Below are 21,360 nucleotides of genomic sequence, written 5' to 3' on the forward strand. Positions count from 1 at the left end.
GAATCCAGAGAGTTTGATATGCACGACCAAAGGTTAGACCTTAAAGAGAATGATGGGTAACCAAAAAGACAGCTTACTCTGCCCCAGTATGTGTCTTCTAAACTAATTGTATTTCAGGGATATATGGCTTTCAGAGTGACAGTCAGCAACATCTCTCAGGCATTTGAAACAGGGAAAATTCTCTCTTAGAGAATGCTGTGTAATGACCATGTAAATGAGCTAGCCACTTACACCTGTACCACTTACTCAGTCTGAAAGCATAGGGAAGCTAATGGAAGGCATTTGAGACTTTGCTATGAAGCAAAGCCAATAAAAATGATAGTAAGGGACGACAGTCTTCTGCCTCTGATATGAGTTAGCAACAATCATCTTATGTCATTACTCCTTGCTTCTTCTTGCTGTCTAAAACATTCAGGCTAGAAACAATAACACTTTCTGGAGGTATCAAACAGGTGGATCTGACCTCAGCAAGAACTTTCCCATTCAGATTGCCTTAGTCATCAGTGCTCTGAGAGACCTGGATCTGTGGTTTCTGGTCCCTGCCAGCTACCATTTCACTTCATGCCAAGAGGATCTGAAACGATCACTTTTCACTTACTGGATCAAGCTGATAGCTTCGGGAGAGAACTCACACACTTCTCCATTCTGAGCTAAGCAAACCCTCACTAATTCTCCTCTCTGCATTTAAGCAGGTAATCCTCATGCAAGGCTTTTTGGGCACAAAATGATTGTCCGTTGGGGTAGTAGGTGTCTAAAATATGCCTCAGTTGTCCCAGCCTCCCACTCCCTTGAGTATGGGTGCGAACTAGTGACTCACTCAGAATGAAAAGAAGGCAGCCAACTATTCCAAGATTGGGGAATGAAAAACATAACACTATCCCTTCCTTTTCCCCTCTCTCCTCACCTCTATTATCCATCATTCTTGCTTCCTCACTCTACACGTGGAAGCCAGTGATAACATTAGCCTCTTTCCTGTGAAATGACCACCATCTCAAGAAGCTGCGAATGGCTTCTTCCAATGAACAGTAAAAACCAGTGTCTATTCCAACACATGAAAAAAGCTTAACCACATGAGAAGTGGTGGCAGAGTCACCCTTCTCGCCCCACCAGACTCCAGTTCTAATAACACCTAATCACATCCTTTCATAATTACATGCTTGGTTCAGGAAGCAAGGCTTATGTGAGTCACATCTGGATACCTGGTCCACAGAAACATAAAACAACAAATGGCATTACCCTTAGACACTATTGGGTGGGCAGCATGGCCTCTTCTCTCTGGCACTTACTTTAGTTTCTGAAACTCTTCCACAAGGCTTGATTTCTGTCCAGGAGACATCCTTGCAAAAATAGTCCCATTAACCAGAATCTAAAGAGAAAAACAATCATCATGGTAGGATTAGGAAGGAGAATGTTTTCAAAAGTGAAAATCCTGAAAAGCCATTGCTGGCCATTGATTTAGCACAGCGCTGCATGTGTGACATTAGACCCAATGACAGGAATCAGAATGAGGGATTTAATGCTTTAATGTTGAACTTAAAGTCCTCCATCACAACTCCATTACTTTTTTTGTTGGGCCCAATTACTTTTTTTCCCTTTTCCCCAAGAAGTGGTAACTTCTCATTAACAGAGCAACTAAGAGCAATTGGAGTAAAATTCTTTGGGGAATGCAGCTTGTTTCACTACACATGGTATGTTGCCACAGACAGAAGACAGCCACAGACCAGATGTGATAAGTGAGGTTCTACACCCAGATGTGTCCCAACTCACTCTGCAAACCTAAGTTAAGTGACTTAACCTCTCTGAACTTCAGATTCCTATCTCCACAATGGGGCCTGGGAGAAAATCTGTCTCAAAGCCTTTAGGCCCCATGCTCTTCAGTCCCTGACTTACCAAAGAAGGTAAGGTGGCAAAATATTTTAGACTCTGCTAACAGATGGTTGCTACCCTCAGTTCGTATGCCGTGCATCTCCACCACACTGACAGCACAACCCTGTTCAGCACTATTTTAAAGCAGGACACAGAGGACAAGATAATAAATGATTTTGAAAATAAACCATGGTGTCTTCACTTCCTTCTGCTATGATTTAAGACTCCAGACAGCGGGGGGATGGAGCTCTACCTGACACAGGCCACTGGCTTTCTGAGAGACTAATGTACAAGGAAGGATGATGTGTGGATCTACTCAGAAGTTGAGCCAGGTGGGGAAACAAAAAAGGAAGGGAGGGAGGGCAGGAGGGAGACTGAGCTTGGGCTGGCCACAAGGGTAGGCATGTCTACCAGTGCTGAGTCTGAAGGGATGTGGTGTATATGCACAGGGTCTGGAAGGTTTAGACAGGACCAAGAACCTCCTGGAAAGTCACTGTGCTTTCAGCGATGTGTAATCTCAAACTCCAAGCCGACCTCAGTGAACCCTCACCTTCTTTACTATTTGTGTTCCCCTCACTTGAAGCCCCCGACAATGCTCTGCATCCCATCAGTACTTACTTTGGGCAGCATGCTGTAGAAATGCTGAAATAGCACTTGGTATGACTTCCCACTCATTGCAAAATGGTACCCTTTCCCTCCAGGTGCAGAACCATTTCCGATATCGATGTAGGTTTCCTAAAAGCAAAAGGCATTGTTTCTGTGTGGGCTCATAAGCAGTCCCTGATTCCCTGTGAGCATGGAAGAGAGAAAATTTGTGTTGCACAAAGAAATGAGCATCAGCAAGTATGAGAGGGGTCATTTGTCCTTACAACTGCAATCTACAGAGAGAAGATAAGCAAAATGCCCACCAGAATTATATAAATATGTGATGCCCTAACAGCTCTCATTGTTTCTGTGATTGTGTCTTCATAGCAAGGTGCCAAGAATGTCTTTCTACTTCCTCCTCATGCACCCTTGTGTTTCCTAAGATCCTGTACCATTCATTTATTCAATTTCTTCATTGCAGGAAGACATACTTTGGTTCTTCATACCTAGTTCTTTCTTGTGTCTGACTTGTGACTTTTTTCAACCCTACTGAAACAGGGGACCCCTTCCCTCACGGTACCCAGAGCCTCTTCCACACTTAGGCTTCCATGCACAGTTATCACATGTTCCCAGACCCTTGCCTCCTTGCCACAGCCGAGGTATCCTCTTCGGCTGTGTTCTATTCCATCCTAGCTAACAGCACAAGGAGACACATTTGATGATGTCCACCTGCTCCCCCTGTCAGTCACTGACAATGGCATCTCTCAAGATTTATCAGTGGACTTTGCCTTTCTATAGGCCTGGATTGAAACAGTACAGGAAGCGAGAATAGTTTATTCATTAGAGAAATACGTACCATGGAAAACATTGTGTTTAGAAGCAGGAGGGGGAAACTGCTGTACAAACAAGAGGAGAAATCCCCCCTCCTCTTCCACTGCCAACTGCAATGCACCACTAAAAGAAGGCAGGAATCCTCTTTCTTGTAGGAAGGTAGGGAAAAAGCCAGAGGGGAGGAGAAAGGCTCAGGTTGTGATGTAACTGAAGCTGGATCTCAGATGAGGCATTAATCTCATGAATGTGAGCACAGACAGCCTGTTGGTTGCATTAGTGAAGGCAAAGTGTTCTGTAATACAGTGCGATGCAGACACTGTATGAAGCAAGAAGGTTCACAATGAAATAAGTACTAGAAAGCCGTAGAAGGTACAGGGAGATCCGTCATCTTAGCACATGTAAGGGGAGGTTATGCCACATTAACCAATCTTAGAGACCCAGGGCTACTCTGTATATGTGTAAGTCTGTGTGCTGCACCAAAGTCTCCTGTCCAGGTAACGATGTCAGGAGCTGCTCAGCCTGGAACCAAGATGCATTTCTGTAATTCCTTGCCTGAAGGACCACGCTTTGAAGTGACACAGAAGTGGAGTGAGAATCATGATCATTCTCATATGGGCAAGCTTTTCTAAAATGAATGAACAGGAAGATTGCTTTCTGGAAAACATTACCTCTGTTAGCCTCCTGGCATGGTGTTGTGCAAGCGGATGCATGTAGATTTGTGTGGCATCAGGGACCCTGCCCTGGTGCCTGCTGAGGGGCTCACCAGTGTGACTTGGCAAACTTAATTGCTGCAGCAGGAAGTTTGTAAACTCCCCAGGTGATAATGTATGGCTGGGTTTGCAAAATGTCTCCGGAAACACTTTGCACAGTGTCACACTGGAAACATACCACACCTGAGGGGTTGTTACTGTGACAACTTCCAGGACTCAGATGGTTGCACCATGCCAGGGCTGTATTCCACAAACCCAGGCCCAGCCAGGGGTCTTTGAACATCTGCTCACCTTCCTTGCAGGGCTGGGCTCTTGGGTTCCCACCAGCTGCCAGGTCACAGAGGCAGGAAGAAGGTCTCCTGGCTCATTAGCCTCAACAATGATGACCTGGCTGCCCGTAGGAATCATTTCAGAATTCTTAGCAACAGTGATGGCAGTTTGAAGATTGTCACCTAGATAACAGAGAGACTTTAATAATAAACCTACAGCCACCAAAGTGAAGATGTCTCTCCTCCCCTTTGTTGCTACTCATGGGATATATTTAGAGCATCCAGTTCTGTTTTATAGCTATCGCTCCTCCTAACCAAGTGTAGTGAGTAAACACTAAGTTCAACATCTCTGCCACTGTGTGTTTCCAAACCACGTATAAATGAATGAAGACATACGTGAGCTCTTTATGACTGATAAGAGTTATCTCACTGGTGAACATATGACTCCAGGCTGAAATCACAGTACAGTCTTGGGATGTGGACTAACCTTAAGAGGAAACACGGAGGAGCAAGCCATACTTGGGTTTGCTTAGCATGCACTATACCTGTAAGCCTGGTCATCTGTCCCCATGTGTAAACCTCTATCTACCTGTCTGTCTGTCTGTCTATCTGTCTGTCTATACATACATCTATCTCTCGAGTGTGTGTGTGTGTGTGTGTGTGTGTGCACGCGCGCGCGCATGTGCACGTATCCCCATATGCCATCAGAGCTGTCTTCCTTAACAACATTCCTCAGTATTTTAACTTTTAAACAGTCTCTCACTGAACCCAGCACTCCTTGATCTGTCCAGACTATTGGCTAGCAAGCCCCCAGGATTCTCCTGCTTCCCCCCCACCCCCCAGTACATTGTGTTTTTAACAAGTGAGCTGACTCTCTGAACTCAGCTTTGCTTGCATAACAAGCCCTATACTGACTGTGTCATATCCCTAGCCTGTGTATAAATTTTCCACTCATAGAACCCTGGGTAGCACAAATGGTACTGGGCAGAGAATAGGATCCAGTCGCTGCCTCAGACAATGCTGCCACTGCTTATGGGCGCTGCTTGGGTGGCAGGGACACGCAGCACATGACTCATCTACCTCAGTCACGTGGATGTTCTCAGGTTCCACTTCTTTTCATTTTGTTATTTGCCAGCTCTGGATCCCCACATACCTGTGATCATCACGGTCCTGATGTGGGCCTCACTCAGCTCCTTCAACACTGGCTTTGTTTCTTTTTTCAAGCGATTCTCCATTATGAGAAGTCCCAGAAATGTCAACTCAGACTCCACTTTCTCCCTTAGGATTCAGGAGAAAATGAACATTTTAAGGTGCATAGTGGCTCATGGCTGATTTGTTTCTCTTCTTTAGAACCTCCATCTGTGTTATTAATATAACAGTGCACAAACTAAAAATAGAAAGTAACTAGGAACTTGTAATGAAAGCCAGTGGTCTCTCCCCCTAAGGCAATCACTTCTAGTTTCCAACTACATCTTTAAAATGGTGTTCTTATCATCCCATCTTGTTTTTAAATTGTTAACTATGTAAACTTTTTAATCTCCAAAATCTTTCAATATTTTCCCCTGGATCTTACATTAAAAAAATACCTGTTTGGCAGTCACCAGTGACTTGGAATATTCTGCATGAATGTCTCATTACCACAATGTCTTATGTTCAGACTGTACCTATTAAGTACTAAACTGCATTTAATCTGCATATAAAGATGAATTAATATTTTCTTACTAACTTGAACTGAAAACTCACCAGTTAATTCTGCTGTGTGTGTGTGTGTGTGTGTGTGTGTGTGTGTACACGTGTTCATTTGTGTGTGAGTGTATGTGTGTGCAGATGTGTAGATCTCTAACTGGAAACAGGGGCTTGCCCCTAAGGCTAGTCCAGTGCTGCTCAGGGGTCCGTCTGTTCTGCTTCATCCAGTGTTAGGATTACAAATGAATATGACCTTCCTGGCTTTTTATGTGGGTGCTAAGGATTGAATTTAAAAGTCCTCATGGTTCTGTGGCAGGTACTTTACCTACTGAGCTGTCCTTCCAACACCTTTGCTTGTTTTTGCTAGGTCTATAGTGTGTTTTATTTTAATAGCATCATTGAAGTGAAATAGTCATATAAAAACATGGACATATTAAAGCACAGATTTTTTATAAGTATAAACAGACCTGTATAATCAACTTCTTCATCAAAAGAGGAGACATTCCAGTCACCTCCAAAAGCGTCTTACTGCTCCCAGGAGGGACAGGATTTTCTCTTTGCCATAAGAACATTTGAGAACCTCCCTTCTAGCAAAATTGTAAGTGTGCAACACTCTGCTGTTAACATAAGGCATGCAGCAGAGAGCGCTCCCAGAATTCACCCACTTTGTGGAACCAAAACTTTCACCCACTGAATTTCCCTTTCCTCCTAGCCTTTATTTAATCTGGGAGTCTATTCCAGGTGCTTGGTATAAGTGGGATCAGGTGCTATTCATCTTCATCTTCCTCTGACAGTATTCCAGTTAGCATTACATTTTCCACATTAAGATATATTGCCTCACATGGCCAGGTTCCAACCCTCCCCCATTTATTATTCCAAATCTTCCGTCAATTTTATTCGTAAAAATAGCATAGGACACTCACCATATGCAAATAGTGTATAAGTGTGTCTCACTATCCATCTGCCTTCACATGGAACATTCATGGAAGCCTGGGTACCTTTGGGACCCTAGGCCATAGCTGAAGCCTGAGCCTAAGCTAGAGCTGTGGTCTCCATCTTGGTTTGAGTCAGCAGAGCCTGTGACCCTTGGCCACTTCCCAAGCTTGGGGTGAGTGATGAAAGCAAGACAGCTCAATTTATGTTTGGGCCTTTGGTATCTTCGGCTTAGCCACGTTAGGCTTCACAAAAGCCTTAAAGTCCTCTGCACATACACTTACTGCCTTCACACTGTTTGTCTTCACACTGCAGGCCTTACATGTGCTTCTTGGCAAGGCACATGTTACTCGGGAACTTGGGGTCACTTTGTGACTGGGGTTTCTTAATGCCATTTCTGTCATTTTCAGAATTGGTTGTGTGTGGAATGGCTCTTGGACTTGGCCATGTCTGCACAGTAATTCATGGCTCCCTGAATCTCCTTTTGAAAGGCTAAATGACAACCTATTGCTTGTATATACTGCTTTTCTTTATTAATTCATTGATGGATCATTAAGTTGCTTCCATGTTGTGGCTATCATAAACAATGTCATAAAAAAAATGTGGGCTATCAGGTATCCCCTTGAGATCCTGGCTTCAATTCTTTTTGTCCAGACATAGGATTAGGGGTGTCTGGATCATAAGTATCTCATTTCAAAACTTGGCTCTATTTTCCATAGCAGTTACATAATTTCTCACTCCCATTAGTAGTATAAGAGGTTCCACATTCCCAAACCCTCATGACACTTCAGTCAACCATCTTTTTTACAGATTCACTTATTCTTATTTTATGTGTGAAAATTTTCACCTACATGCATGTGTGCCTACAACATGTGTGCCTGATGCCAGGGAAGATGAAGATGGTGCGAGATCTCCTGGAACTGGAGTTAAGGATGGCTGTGAGCTGCTGTGTAATGTTGGGAACTGATCCCACAAGAGAGCAAGGACTCTTAACCTTTGAGCCATCTCTTCAGTCCATAACAGGCCATCTTACCAGGCATTTGATGATCTCATTTTGGCTTAGGTTTTCATTTCACCGACTCAATTTCAATGCCTATTTTATGTCCATGTGTAGCAAATACCTTAGACAAGAGTCTACTTATATCCTTGGTCCCTTAAAAAATACTTTTTTTATTATGAAGTTATACTCCTGATAAACTTTAGTGATTTCTTATTAAAATAGTTTGCTGGGGACAGGCCTGATTCAGCCCTGTGCTCCTTGCTTCCTGGTTGGCTGCTGTATGAACCCCTCTGTGTCTCACTCCAGCAGAGCAGATGGAGGTACGCTCCTCTGCTTGCCCTGTCATAACTGTCTAGAATCCCTCTAAAATAGAGTACCAGAACAGTGCTTCTTCCCTGCATTGTGTCTGTCGGGTATTGGGTCCTAGCAATGCAAAGGTTATCAATTCAGCCTGCAAAGATCAACTGGAAATGGACTGAAGACATCACAGAAGACTGGAAACTGAAACTCCAAGATGAAATCACAAGAGAACGTTTTCTTTAAATCAGTCTTGGCAACACTTTTATGGACATGATACCGAGTGATGGGCACAATGGCAAAAATAAAGGAGAGCTTTTATTTCTACCACAGTTCATCACCTCAATCAGTTCTCTGGGCATGTGGACCTCTTGCTGTTGTACCACACCATCAGGAATTGCACCACTGCCCTGTCCTTCAATGCTCCGCCTCTGGTGACGTTTGCCTGCACTTACTTAACTCATGTCTTTGTTTAAATACTTCTCCTCAGGGGATATCTAGGATTTCTTTAGGTGAAACAGTGGTGTGTATTTTTAAAGGTTCTTTGCACCTAATTTTTTCCTCCCTTCTTGGGATATTTAAGGACCATCAATAAGACAATATACTATAGGTGTATTTTATTATCTATTTACCCAATTAAGGTAGGAAATTCTTGGGGTCCAGGAGTTAATTTTATTCATTTCTGTAGTTGCCGAACATCTAACACAGGTGGCAAGTTAATAGACATTTACTAAACCAAGAAAGGGTTAGTTAGGTCTTAAGGAAGCATTTCTTCAGCCATTCAGTGATGGGTGATTTCTAAGTTATCTAAAAAAAAGAAAAGAAAACAAACAAACAAAACCTAATTTCCTTTGGTGACTCCAGTATTCAAGAACTTTTATTTTTCTCATTGGAAAAAAAAATGTTAATTATCATTTTATCCTAATAAAAATCAAAACAATGTTATTTTACCCTGTTAAGAAAAAACAACAATGTAATAAGAAACATTTTGGACTCCTGGGAAAACTTGTAATGGGTCAAAAGATAGCATAGCTCATTGGGTTTTTTTGATTTTTGTTTTTTTTTTTTTTTATTTCTAATAGTGTGTATTTCCCTACTGGCTCTTAAATGAGAATACAACTGTGCTTGTGTGTCACAGCTGAGCTGTCTACATTCTATCACTGGTATGTAAATCTCTTGTTCACTCATGACCTTAACAATGTTATTTAAATTTGTGTATGAAAAATTCTAGCATCCCATGTGTTATGGATCTTTATGCTTCCTCAAGAATTGCCAACATCTGGAGTGTTCAAGCTGAGGATGTAACACATGTATTTGAATGAGCTCCATGATTCCAGTCCAAGAAAAAAAATGTCTTATATGAAAAATCTCCTTGGAGATAACCCTGTCCTATGTTTTAAAAATGGGGACACAGGTACCATGTAAGGTTCCAATTACAATAGATAGACCTAGGTTGTACATAATAACATTGAACCAAATACATTGGTACCCTGTAGAATAGAGCCAATTATATAGGAACGAGAATCTCTGAATTAGAAATATAAATGTAATGTAATATGTCAAATATAAGGGCTATATAGACTATCACCTATTTAGTTTTTCCATTCTTTTAATGTAGATAACTTGAAACAAACTTCTAAAAGCTGGAAGAAAGCAGCATATAGATTATCCTCTAAGGAAGGCAATTCATCCCTTTTATGTAATTAAAAATATTGAGTTTCATTTTCTATATGGAATTCAATTTGTTCTCACTACTTCCCTCCCAGATTTGAGGGCAATAAAAAGCTCAGAGCTGAGAAATACCAGAAAAAAACAAAGGGTCTGGAAACCTTCCGAATCTTCAGCTGTGTTTTTAGAGAGACATGTAGGTAGGCACACGTGAGACCTCCAAGGCAAGTCTGCTACATGATGTTCAGAGGTGGGATGGGATTTTGTCATTGTGAGGGGGCAAAACCCAAGATTAAGATGATACTCTATAGGGCAGGGCAGAGGTTAGATGTGGGGTCTGAGAAATCCCAGCTGCAATATATATTCTGTTACAAACCACCATATGATCTACCCGCAGTTGCCCATCTCCATGACAGGACTGGGTGAGAACAGGACTGATGGGAGAAGCCATCAGTCTATTTCCAGGGCTACTCCCATGCCATGCGTATACAAAGACCTCCCCCTGGTCTTGGTTTCCAATTCCTTACCTTTCCAAAAGTTCCAGGTCTGAAAGCTTCTCCATCTTCAGAGTTTTGTGGGCAAGGGCGATGACACGGAAGCCTTGCCCTGTGTAACTCTTCAGCTCCTGTGTGAAATTCTTGGGCACTGTGAGGAGAAAGGAGGGAGGGAAGCATAAGATCACATTGAAGATAACCTAGCACCAAGCAACTGCAGGATGCATTCCTGCACTTTAACTTTCACTTTGTAAAAATGCTTTGCTAGAAAATGTAGAAAACGTAGAGCTTCAGACACAGGTCACCAACAGCTTCCTGTTACTCAGATGAGGAAAAACAATGGGAAAACTGTGTTATTCATCAGCAGGGCTAAGCCGTATGTTAAGACATAATCCCTAACATGGCTGTATTTGGAAACAAACCTTTGGAAAAGAATTAAATCATGAAGGTGAAATTCCCATGAAGGGCATTAAGGCACAGGATGATGTGAGAGATGTTCCCTCCTCACCAGGATACATTAGCAATATGGGCATCAACTAGCCAGGAGGCTTACTCTCACCAGAGCCAAATTAACCTGTGCCTTAACATTGGGCAGCCCAGCTTCCAATACTGTAAGAGATAGGAGTTCAAACATTTAAGTCACCCAGCCTGAGGTATGTTCTTATAGCAGCTCCTTTGAGATGCCGAAGAAAATCTCACCAGTGTCCAATATACTGATTGGGTTCTCCAAGGACAGACCTCACAGCTGTGTATTCTTGAGTGAAATTAGAGAAATGGAAATGACCATCCAGAACAGGGTTGATAATGTTCAGGCTACATTTGATGCACTCTTTGCTCTTGTCAATAAAGTTTTAAGCTATATCCACTCCCTTGTTCATTATACATAATTGCTTTATGGCCATAGTGGCAGAGTTGGTTAGCTGATGCAGATCCTGTATGGCCAGAAAGGTCTGAAATATGCATTGAGTGACTCCAGAAATATTTTCCCACTCTTGTGTGTGTGTGTGTGTGTGTGTGTGTGTGTGTGTGTGTGTGTGTATATACACTCATGCATGCCCTTGTGCAGGTATATTGTGTCCCACTGTGCATATGTGGCTGTCTGTCAGAGGGCAACTTTGAGTGTACCCTTTCCTCATTGTTTGAGATAGCATCTCTTTTTGTATCCTGCTGCGTAGACCAGGCTGGCCATCCTGCAAGCTGCTGAAGATTCTCCTGTCTCTGGTTCCCATCTCCTGGTAGGTACTCACTGAGGTTACAGATGCTTACAGTACACACCTGGCTTTTAAGAGTTAGCTCTAGGGATCCAAACTCAACTTGCCAGGCTTGTAGAGCCAGTGCTTTACCTATGGAGCCAAGTCCTCAGCCTACATCCCTGCTTTACAAGGTTGCTGACACAATGCAGCACTTACATGTTTTGTCAGAACTACATTTTTGTATTTGTAAATTCTCTGTGCCTTCTAATGTGCCTTCATGAGAGTGTCAGGCAGGAGCTGAAGTACTGCACAGTAGTGGCTGTCATGGTACAACAGTGGCTGTGGTGGTTTAGGTGGTGGCACAACAAAGTTTTTTCCTCCATTATAAACCCAACTCACTTTCTGACATCAAGCTATTAAGCCTCTCTTTCCAACCTTGGTTTCCATCCACAACATGAGCAATGGATAGACCTCATATTCCCATTTATCTCAAACTTTGTCTGTTTCTAAAGTGTTCCCAGAGGCATGGAGCTGATCTCAAGGAAACTTCTAGACTTCCATTTCTTTATAGAGAAGGAGGTGAAAGATCAAAGGCCAAGACAAAGGAAGACTTGCACAGGCTGTTGTGACTGGAAGCTGGACTCTTTCTGACACAGCAGGAGCAGCAGTGAGATTCTCACTGGAGTCTACATGGCTGAAAGCACAAGGGAATAAAGGCATGTTCTATATCATGTTCAAGGCATAACGGGATTTATGAGGAAGACCAAAGTCTGGAAAGGAGGTCATTTTTTCCCATTCTGGGAATTAGACACATATGCTGTTCATGCTAGCCAAATGCTTCACTCTTGTCCTAGAAAGGGAGACTTCTGCTGAGTGGTGATGGTGCACACCTTTAATCCCAGCACTCAAGAGGCAGAGGCAGGAGGATCTCTGTGAGTTCAAGGTCAGCCTGGTCCACAGAGCAAGTTTCAAAACAAAAAAGCTACAAAGAAAAACCCTGCCTCAATAAACAAAATAACATTTTGAAAAAAAGGGGGGGGGACTTCTAAGATTAAACTAAACAGACTCCAAATGTAGAAGTTAGAATAAACATTCATGAAATCTAGAATTCTAGACACAGTTGGTGGCTAATCATGACAAGTAGATGAAAACCAGGAGAAAAATGCCAGTTTCATCCAAGTGAATTTATTTGAATGCACAGATTTTCTATAAATTTGGCCACCGCTTAGAATGTGCATATGCTTGCAAGAATATTAAGTAACACAGCTCATCTTCAAGTCTGGACCAGAAAGACAAAAATTGCTGGGAAAGCCATCTAATATCATCTAATTTAATCTAATCATTTTCCCTCTAAAATATTTCTCTTTTAAAATATTTCCAACCAAGATATAATTTGATGTAAAGCTCACTCCATGAGATGGAACCCATTCCCAAGCCTACTTGGGTGGCCAAGAACCTGTGACTAGATAGGTAAGGACTTAGGGAAAATCTAATACTATTGTTCTACTAAAGGAACATAACATTAAATTACTCCAACACATTCTGTTATACTCATAAATCAATGCCTTGCTCAGCCATCATCAGAGAAGTTTCCTCCTACAGCAGATGGGAACAAAGACAGAGACCCACATCCCAGACACAGTGCAGAGTGAGAGACCTTGGAACACTCAGCCCTAAATGGGATGTCTCCATTCAATTCCTCCCCTGGGATTCAGAAAGCTGTGCGGAAAAGGAGGTGTAAAGAGTGTAAGAGCCAGAGGGATGTAAAGCGTGTAAGACCAAGGAAACAAGGTCTTCTGAACATTGAGAAACTAATGTACATTTGAACTCACAGGGCTTGCACAGGTCTGAACCAGATGGGGCCCTAGAACTGAGAGGAGAAATGGGCACATTCCCCCATCCCTAAAGAAGCAAGGTCCAATTGATAACAACTTGCAAATGAAGAACTAGTTTTCTCCAGATGAGTTTCAATAGGGAAAGAGACTACTCTCAAGGGTAAGCTCCATGCCCAGCTGTAGACAGCCAACCAAAATGAGCTCAGCACTATCTTTGGAGGTTCCTTATCTATGCTATGTCAGGGCTTTTTTCTTCGTGTATTTTTTAAAAATACCTCACAGGTCCTTTGTGCATATATATTTATATGTATATATATATATATATATATATATATGTATATATATATATATATTCCCAATTTTGTGTTTTTTGGGATTCCTGTATGTGTGAACATGTGTGTGTCTGCATTTATATGTGTTTCTCATGTTTTTAATGTTTGTTTTATCCTATTATGATATGTTGATTTTGTTTTATCTTGATTTATTTTATTCCTTAGATGACCATTCATTTCTAACAAGAGACATAAAGGGTGTGGATCTGGATGAGAGGGGAGGCAGGGAGGAACAGTGAGTAGTCAGGGGAGGGAAAACATAATCAAAATATATTGTAAGAAAAAATCTATTTTTTAATAAAATAAAAAATAATTTAAAATATCTCCCAGGATGGGGAGATGGCTCAACATGTAGAAAATTCCAAGCTTGATGATCTGAATGAAAGTTCTGGGACCTACGTGGTGCATGGTGGAAAGTGAGAAATGACTCCCTCAAGTTCTCCTCTGAACTACAAAGAGAGAGAAAAACAGAGACACAGAGAGAGAGAGAGAGAGACAGTGATACACACAGAGACACACATACACAGACATATATACACACAGATGCATACACACACCACACACATACACAGACATACATATACACATGAACATACATACACTCACATACACAGACAAACATATACACATGCACGGACATACACACACAGATATACATACACACATATGCACATGCACATATACCACACACATATACACACAGGCACACACATAGAGACACATGCACACATATACACAGACATACATTCACACATACCATGAACACATACATATATACACACATGTACACACACACACACACCATACACACACATAAACAAACAAATATACACACATGCACACAAAGACACACAGACCTACACAGACAAACATATACACATATACAGACATACAAACACATGCACACATACCACAAACACTTACATATATATATTCACATGCACACACACACCATACACACACATACACAGACAAATATACACACATGCACATGCATACACAGACATACACAGAATACATACATACAGAGACATACATATATGCACATCCATGCACACATACACACACATACGCACACACATACGCACACACATACACATGCACACACATACACACACTATTTCCTTTCTATTGCTCTGTCTCAGCTCCTAATAGTAGAGCCAGTCCTGTTTTCCTTGCCTGGAATTAACAGCGTACCATGTTCTTCAGCTATGGCCAAGTGTTCAAATCTCACTCTGGGTTTCCTCCTTAGTCATCCAGTCCATGTATCTTCTGCAGTTTTTCAATGCATCTTCTGCCCTGATGTCCCACTGTGGCTGTACTTTTCTGACTATATGATAGCCAGATGATTACCCTCTAGCTCTGCACTTTCAGATCAACCCCCCTCTGCTTTCACCTACCTACAAGTCTTTGCTGGCTTTGGCGGTTTATGTCTTCATGTGCTTTACTGTGGTGGTACAGATGTTTGCCTTCTGTGTTTGATCTTTTAAAAGGTTTTACCTCTTGAAAGAGAAAAATTTCAGTACCTGTTTCAATTCGGCAGAACCTGGCCACCATCTCTGGGGCACCCTTCATATAGACATGGAGGTGAAGGTCACCAGCCAGCTGAGCAATCACGGACATCCTCTGAAGGGCGGAGGAAAATGGAAACTGGCGCAAGATGGTGATGGTGTCCACAGGACTCTGCAAGGACATCAAAGAGAAGGAGACTGAAAGCCTTCAAGCATTACTTTGCAGAGGCATGGACACCAAACAAAAAACTTTATGGCCTCCACATCAAGGCATATTATATTTGTTATAACGTTTATATTTTTCTGGCTTATTCAAGGGTGACTCCCTCAATATGTTATCTGGTCTTAAAACCCTTTACTGGCGGCTGCCTGGAGAAGTCCTAATCTCCTTCCAGGCCATCCTCTGTGATGGGATGCTTCATTTTCCCAGAAACACTATTCATTCCCAGTTCTATTCTCCCATAGCTCGTTTGTCAGCCTTTATTACAACACTTGGCAGGGTGTAACTGCACTGACTTGCACTCGTATTGATTTCCGACCACAGTGAGCTCTTCCCATGCAGAACCCAGCATGGCTTGCTGTGAAGTCTAAGTCACTGCTCCAGCATGCATGGACACTCACTGAGTGTTTGCTGAAAACACTAATGAGTGAATTCAGGACTGCAGGCATGGCCATACCAACCAGGGAAGTTATTAGGATAAAGCTAAACAGTAGAGATGTAAGATACGTGCAAAACCAGAGATATTTCTACAGCATTTGGAGGGAAAGAAATACACAATCTAAGGAAGAAAATCATACCTGACTGGCTTTTGGTCCACGTTTTATTACTGTGCTTGAATCTGACATGCCAGATTTGCAGGAAGCCACTTGGCAATCTTCCATATTCTGTTATAAAATGAAACATCTATAAGATTCCTTGGAGACAAATAAGAAGAAATGTTTTCCATGCACAATGTGCTAATATTTTCAGAAACCCTTTTCATGTAGCTTTTCTTCCAATATATTTACTCAAATACCATCATTGTCAGTTTTCTATAGTTTTCATTGACGATAGGGACTTTATTGTAGAAATGTCAAAAGTACTGTGAATACATTCAAGTAGAAAGGTATGGGGGAGTGTTGGATGTTGGGTAACTGCTCTTCCTAAGGGCTTTGTCTAGTGACTGGAAGAGGAGATATGGTCTTTAGTGATGTTCAGCACAACAGCTCTCATCTGTGTTTATAGCTGTGCCCTGAGATAAACACAAGACCACATTTTTTATGTTACACCTGTGTTACTAGTGTAATTTAGTTAGCTAGAAAGCTAGCAAGTTGCCCACTACTAAATTAAAAAGCACGTTTGAAAATGGATTTTATTCCTTGGGTAAAACATCCAAGTATAGACATCAGTATTATTGAGAAGTCAATATTAAATAATACCAAAATACTGAAAATGAATTTACTATATTTTTCTTAATAATCTGTAAAGATATCGTCCCTCCCCCTTTATGTGTAGAAAGTTCCCATCTAACAAAATGATACTTAACTCAAGGCTCCATCAGACACCCCAGTGAAAAATGCTTTGTTTAGAGGTAGATATGACCATCTTGACAGTTCTTACAGAGGTGCTATTAAAGATCCATGCTCACAAGATCTCAATGCATACATCCTCAGTGCAGGTAGAAGGAGACATTACTTGGATCACGATCCAAGTGACACCTAGTAAAAATGGGTGCAGGTCATCAGCTCCAATGGTGCCCCAATGGTGCTGGGAAGGACTCTGCTTTTTAGGTAGTTCTTTGATTTTCTTTCACTAAGACCTAGGAAACTGAATACAATTTTGCCTTTGCATCAAAACCTTCTTCAGCTCCAACAATCTCATCTCAATTTACTGATTTGAGAAATTTCCTTTTATACCAGGTTTCCCTTTTTAAGCACTGGTCTTCTAAAGAGCCAAAACTTCCCATTATTCATCTTTGCATTAGCTTCTAGTGAGGTGTGCTTCATGCTCCAGCAGTCATTGGTTTCCATTCATTCACAACTAAAATCAAATGTTTTCCTGAGAAGTGTGTATGTGTGTACACATGTATACACCCAAGGGTGCAGGAAATTGCCCACAGTATCTATGAATTGTTTCAGACACGGTTTTCCACTGGGAACCAGGACTCTGATTCAGCTAGGTTATTCGGGCAACAAAACCCATTGGTCTCTGCCATCCCAGCTCTAGGATTACAAGTGCATGACACCATGCCCATCTTTTTACCTGGGTTTTAGAGATTAAACTCAGCAAGCACTTTTCTACCTAAGATCTCAGCCTTTCCATGCCTTTTACATATTACTTTAAGGGTCTCTGAAACCCTTTTTAGGGGGCAACATAATGTTACTAATCAAGGGACTTGTTCATGACTACTCTTATTTGTTCAGCACTTTACAATGGCCATAGTCCTTCATAACCCCAGTGCTCACCCAAGTCTGTGAAGGAGGTGTTATAATTGCAAATTCATGGATGAAGTAAGAGGCTGTAGTCTTCTTTATAGATCTGCACAGCCAAAGACAGGTGGGAAGCAATATCCACTCTCAGCAACAGCATCCAGAACAGGTTTATGGTCTGTACCCTTCAATTGTCATTCACAGCTAGCTCAGTGGAAGAAAGTTCATCCTTGTTGGTGTATAAACCTCTGCTGTGCAATACAGTAGCTAGCAGCCACTGTGGCAACTAATATTTAAATCAACTAAAAACAACTACAATTAACAATTCAGTTCCCTAATTTAATTTCCATATTGAAAATGCTTATTAGACACATTTGGGAGCCTGATTTAGACTGCTGTTTCTTCTAGGTTGTCAGGGAAAGTTGGTGGTAGGAGCTTAAGGCCTACCTTAAGGATTTAGGGTGAAATAGGTTGTGTGAATGCTATGTGTCATATTCTCCCTGGAATAGTCAAAAGTCTCCAGAGTATATTAAAGAAGATCCCTACTCAAAAACTACATTTAACTTTGTTTGAAGAGCAGTTCCCAAAATTATGAAATTATGAACTCCCATATTATGTTGTACTCCATAGCAGAATTCTTTGAAACAAAAGTCGATAGATCCTCTTAAGATAAGAACAAAATCTATCCAAAGAATATACATTATTATTATTATTCATAATAATAACATAGGTACTGAAGAAGCAGATGCTGGAGAAGGTACCACTGTGCCTCTCTACCTCATAGGCTGGGGCTGAGGAGACTCTGATTCTGAGAGAAAACTCTGAATGACAGTTAACTTTAATTATATTAATATGATACAACCTAGAACCATCTGAGAAGACAGTCTCAATTAGGGACAAAATTCAGTCTCTGTGAGCCCTGCCTGTTTAGGTGATTCTATAGGCAGTATTCTCATGGTATCCTTGACCCCTCCATCTCCTCCTACAATCCTTCCTCCCATCTTCTGCATGGTTCCCCAGGCTCCACCTAGTGTTTGGGTGTGGTTTTCTGCATCTGTTGCCATCAGTTGCTGGGTGATACCTCTCCGATAATGATTGAGCTAGGCACCAATCTATGAGTCTATGAATCATTTCATTGACATGTTTTGCCAGTTATACTTGGTTCTATCCTGGGTCTCTGGGTTGTCCTGGATACTTTTATATAGCAACAGAAATGAAACTAGAACGCTACAACCAAGCTACTCCTCCAGGGTGACCAGACTATTCAGCACTATCACATCTCCTAATCCAAAGGCCCACTCCCTCCACTAAGTGTCTGACGGCCCTCAACTTCTGTGAGCAAGGAAACAGAGCTGACTTGAACACAGACTTGTACAGACAGGGGCACTGGCAGAAAAACATCCCGAACTTTGGGGACAGAAGACTATCCAACTGCAAAAGAAAATGCAAGCGTGTGTCTGCCTCCATCTTAGACATGGACATATACAGAGGAAACTGTGACCAACCAGCATAGCAAAGAGGAGGGACATCAGCCCAGAGGGTGCTTCGTGCTAAGGGCCAGAGATACTCATTCTAAGCAGCAGGGAACAGCTTTCCAGTCAGGTCCACACAGTAATTCAATGGAGCAGAGGAAATGCACAGAGAGCAAGCTGTATACAGCCATTCTGCTCTAGCCTCTTTGAGCACAGACAGATAACAGCTGCTTTCTCACCAGCAGAGCAAGCTTCAAAGATGACCTAGGGCTAGCAGAATCAACATTCATCCTAGCAAGGAAGAAAATACTGACCACTAGAATGCTGTTTTTGTTCTTTTGCCCTGCTAATTTTTGTTTCAGTTTTGATGCCACTTAATTAGGATTCACAGTTATCCTTTATCTGCTCATTCTCTCTTATTTCTCAAAGCTCTAGCCTACATGGTCTATTTCTTATTCCTATTTCATTTCTTCTTATCTTCACTTCTTCATTATTAATATTGTAGTCTTAATAATCTTTAAACACCTACCATATCCTATCAATAGCTCAAACTTTATTGGGAATGTAAATGATGTACCTAATTGTTTTTCACACTATAACCTGATCATCGGCAAATCATTGCGTTTGTTACTGCTCTTTGTTTCTTCCCTCTAAATGGTACAGATCATAAGCTCAAGAGAAACAAACACTACTCAGTAAGAAAATCCACATGGAACAAAAGGAATGAAAGATGGGAGAAAACATGAAAGATAGTCTACCCAAACAGATGTGCAAATCACAAGGAAAAACAAAGCAAGGACACTACCATAGGCTTACAATTCCTAAACACCTGAAACAAAACTAACAAGTAACTGAAATCCCAGACAAATCAAAATACCACTTTTAAAAATGTTCAGTGACTTCACAGAGGATTAAATAAGCAGATGAATGACGCAAGGAAATTAATTCAGAGGCTGGGGTCATAGCTCAGTAGGTAAAGTACTTGTCAAGAATGAAGGGTTGAGTCCAGAATCTACCTAAAGCCAGACACAGTACCACTTGTTCCTAAACCTTATGTTCCTACAGTGAGATGGGAGGCAGAGACAGGAAAATCCACCAGGGCTGGTAGGCAAGATAGCCTCAGTAGCAAACGGAAAGATTATGTGGAAGATGAGGACTGATGCTAAGGTTGTTCTCTGCCCTCCACAACACATACCTTTACACACACACACACACACACACACACACACACACACACACACACGGCGGGATGGGGTGGAATTCAGCATGGAAATAGATTGAAGAAATTAAAAATCAGAAATGCTGGCAATGAAAGATTTCAATCGTGCAAAAATAAATAAATTAAAACAACAACAACAACAAAAACCCTCACAATGTAAAGCACCACCAATAGACCAGGTCAAGCAGAAAAAGAATATCAGGAATAGAAGATAAGGTCAAGAAAATGTTACATTCAGATAGTAATTTAAAAATAAACAAATGAACACAACTTGCAGGAAAACTGGGACATGATCAACGGACAAAACAAAGAATTCATAGGGATAGAAAGAGGGGATTACAATAAAAACTAAAAGTACAGAAGAACTATTCAATGAAATTATACAACTCAGTTCCCAAAATTTAGGGATATGTACCTGATATATGTGACATTTAGAACTTTAAGTGGGAATGACTGGAAAATACCATCTCAAGATAAATTGTTACTAAAATGTTAAAACAAGAGAAGAAATGAGCAATATTAAAAGGTGCAAGAGGGAAATCCCAACTTACTTGCAACAGCAAAACTATCAGAATAATATCAAACTTCTCAGCAGAAAGCCCTAAAGCCAGGAAAGCAAGGAAGGCAGTATTTCAAGTCCTGAAGCATGAAACTTCCAACCAAAATTATTATGTACAGTAGAATTACTTTTTAACTTAAATAAGAAAAAAAGACATCCCAAGATAAACTAAAGCATTTCATAGCCACTTAGCCAGAATTACAGAAGATATTTATAAGAATTCTACATACAAAGGAGGAAGATAGCTATAACATGATAGAATAAGAAAGAGAAAATTCCAAGGGAAGAACAGATGAATAAATAAAAACTAAGAAAAAGTCTAATGTACCCTGTTCAACAAATCAGCAAGCCTCAATGCTCCATGAAAAGAATAAACAGTTTTCAACTTGAAAAACAATAAACAAACTACAGAAAATAGTATATCTCAACAATAATCCTAAATATTAATGGCCTCAACTCTCTTATTAAAAGATACAGGTAAGATGATTCAA

At 41.2% G+C, this 21,360-nt stretch overlaps 1 protein-coding gene across 1 annotated transcript in view; it reads right to left on the reverse strand.

The window, feature by feature from the left end:
* Positions 1-21,360, reverse strand: part of Atp13a5 (ATPase 13A5) — a 124,162-nt gene that overhangs the window by 37,381 nt on the left and 65,421 nt on the right. Inside the window, exons 15-21 of the mRNA XM_051191266.1 lie at positions 16,009-16,095; positions 15,226-15,382; positions 10,373-10,490; positions 5,415-5,539; positions 4,284-4,444; positions 2,485-2,601; positions 1,287-1,366 (exon numbers count right to left, since the gene is read on the reverse strand). Of these exons, the coding sequence (XP_051047223.1) occupies positions 1,287-1,366; positions 2,485-2,601; positions 4,284-4,444; positions 5,415-5,539; positions 10,373-10,490; positions 15,226-15,382; positions 16,009-16,095 (845 nt within the window). The remainder of the gene's footprint in view (positions 1-1,286; positions 1,367-2,484; positions 2,602-4,283; positions 4,445-5,414; positions 5,540-10,372; positions 10,491-15,225; positions 15,383-16,008; positions 16,096-21,360) is intronic.

This window comes from Phodopus roborovskii, unplaced genomic scaffold (assembly GCF_943737965.1).
Source record: "Phodopus roborovskii unplaced genomic scaffold, PHOROB, whole genome shotgun sequence".
NCBI classification, from domain to species: domain Eukaryota; kingdom Metazoa; phylum Chordata; class Mammalia; order Rodentia; family Cricetidae; genus Phodopus; species Phodopus roborovskii.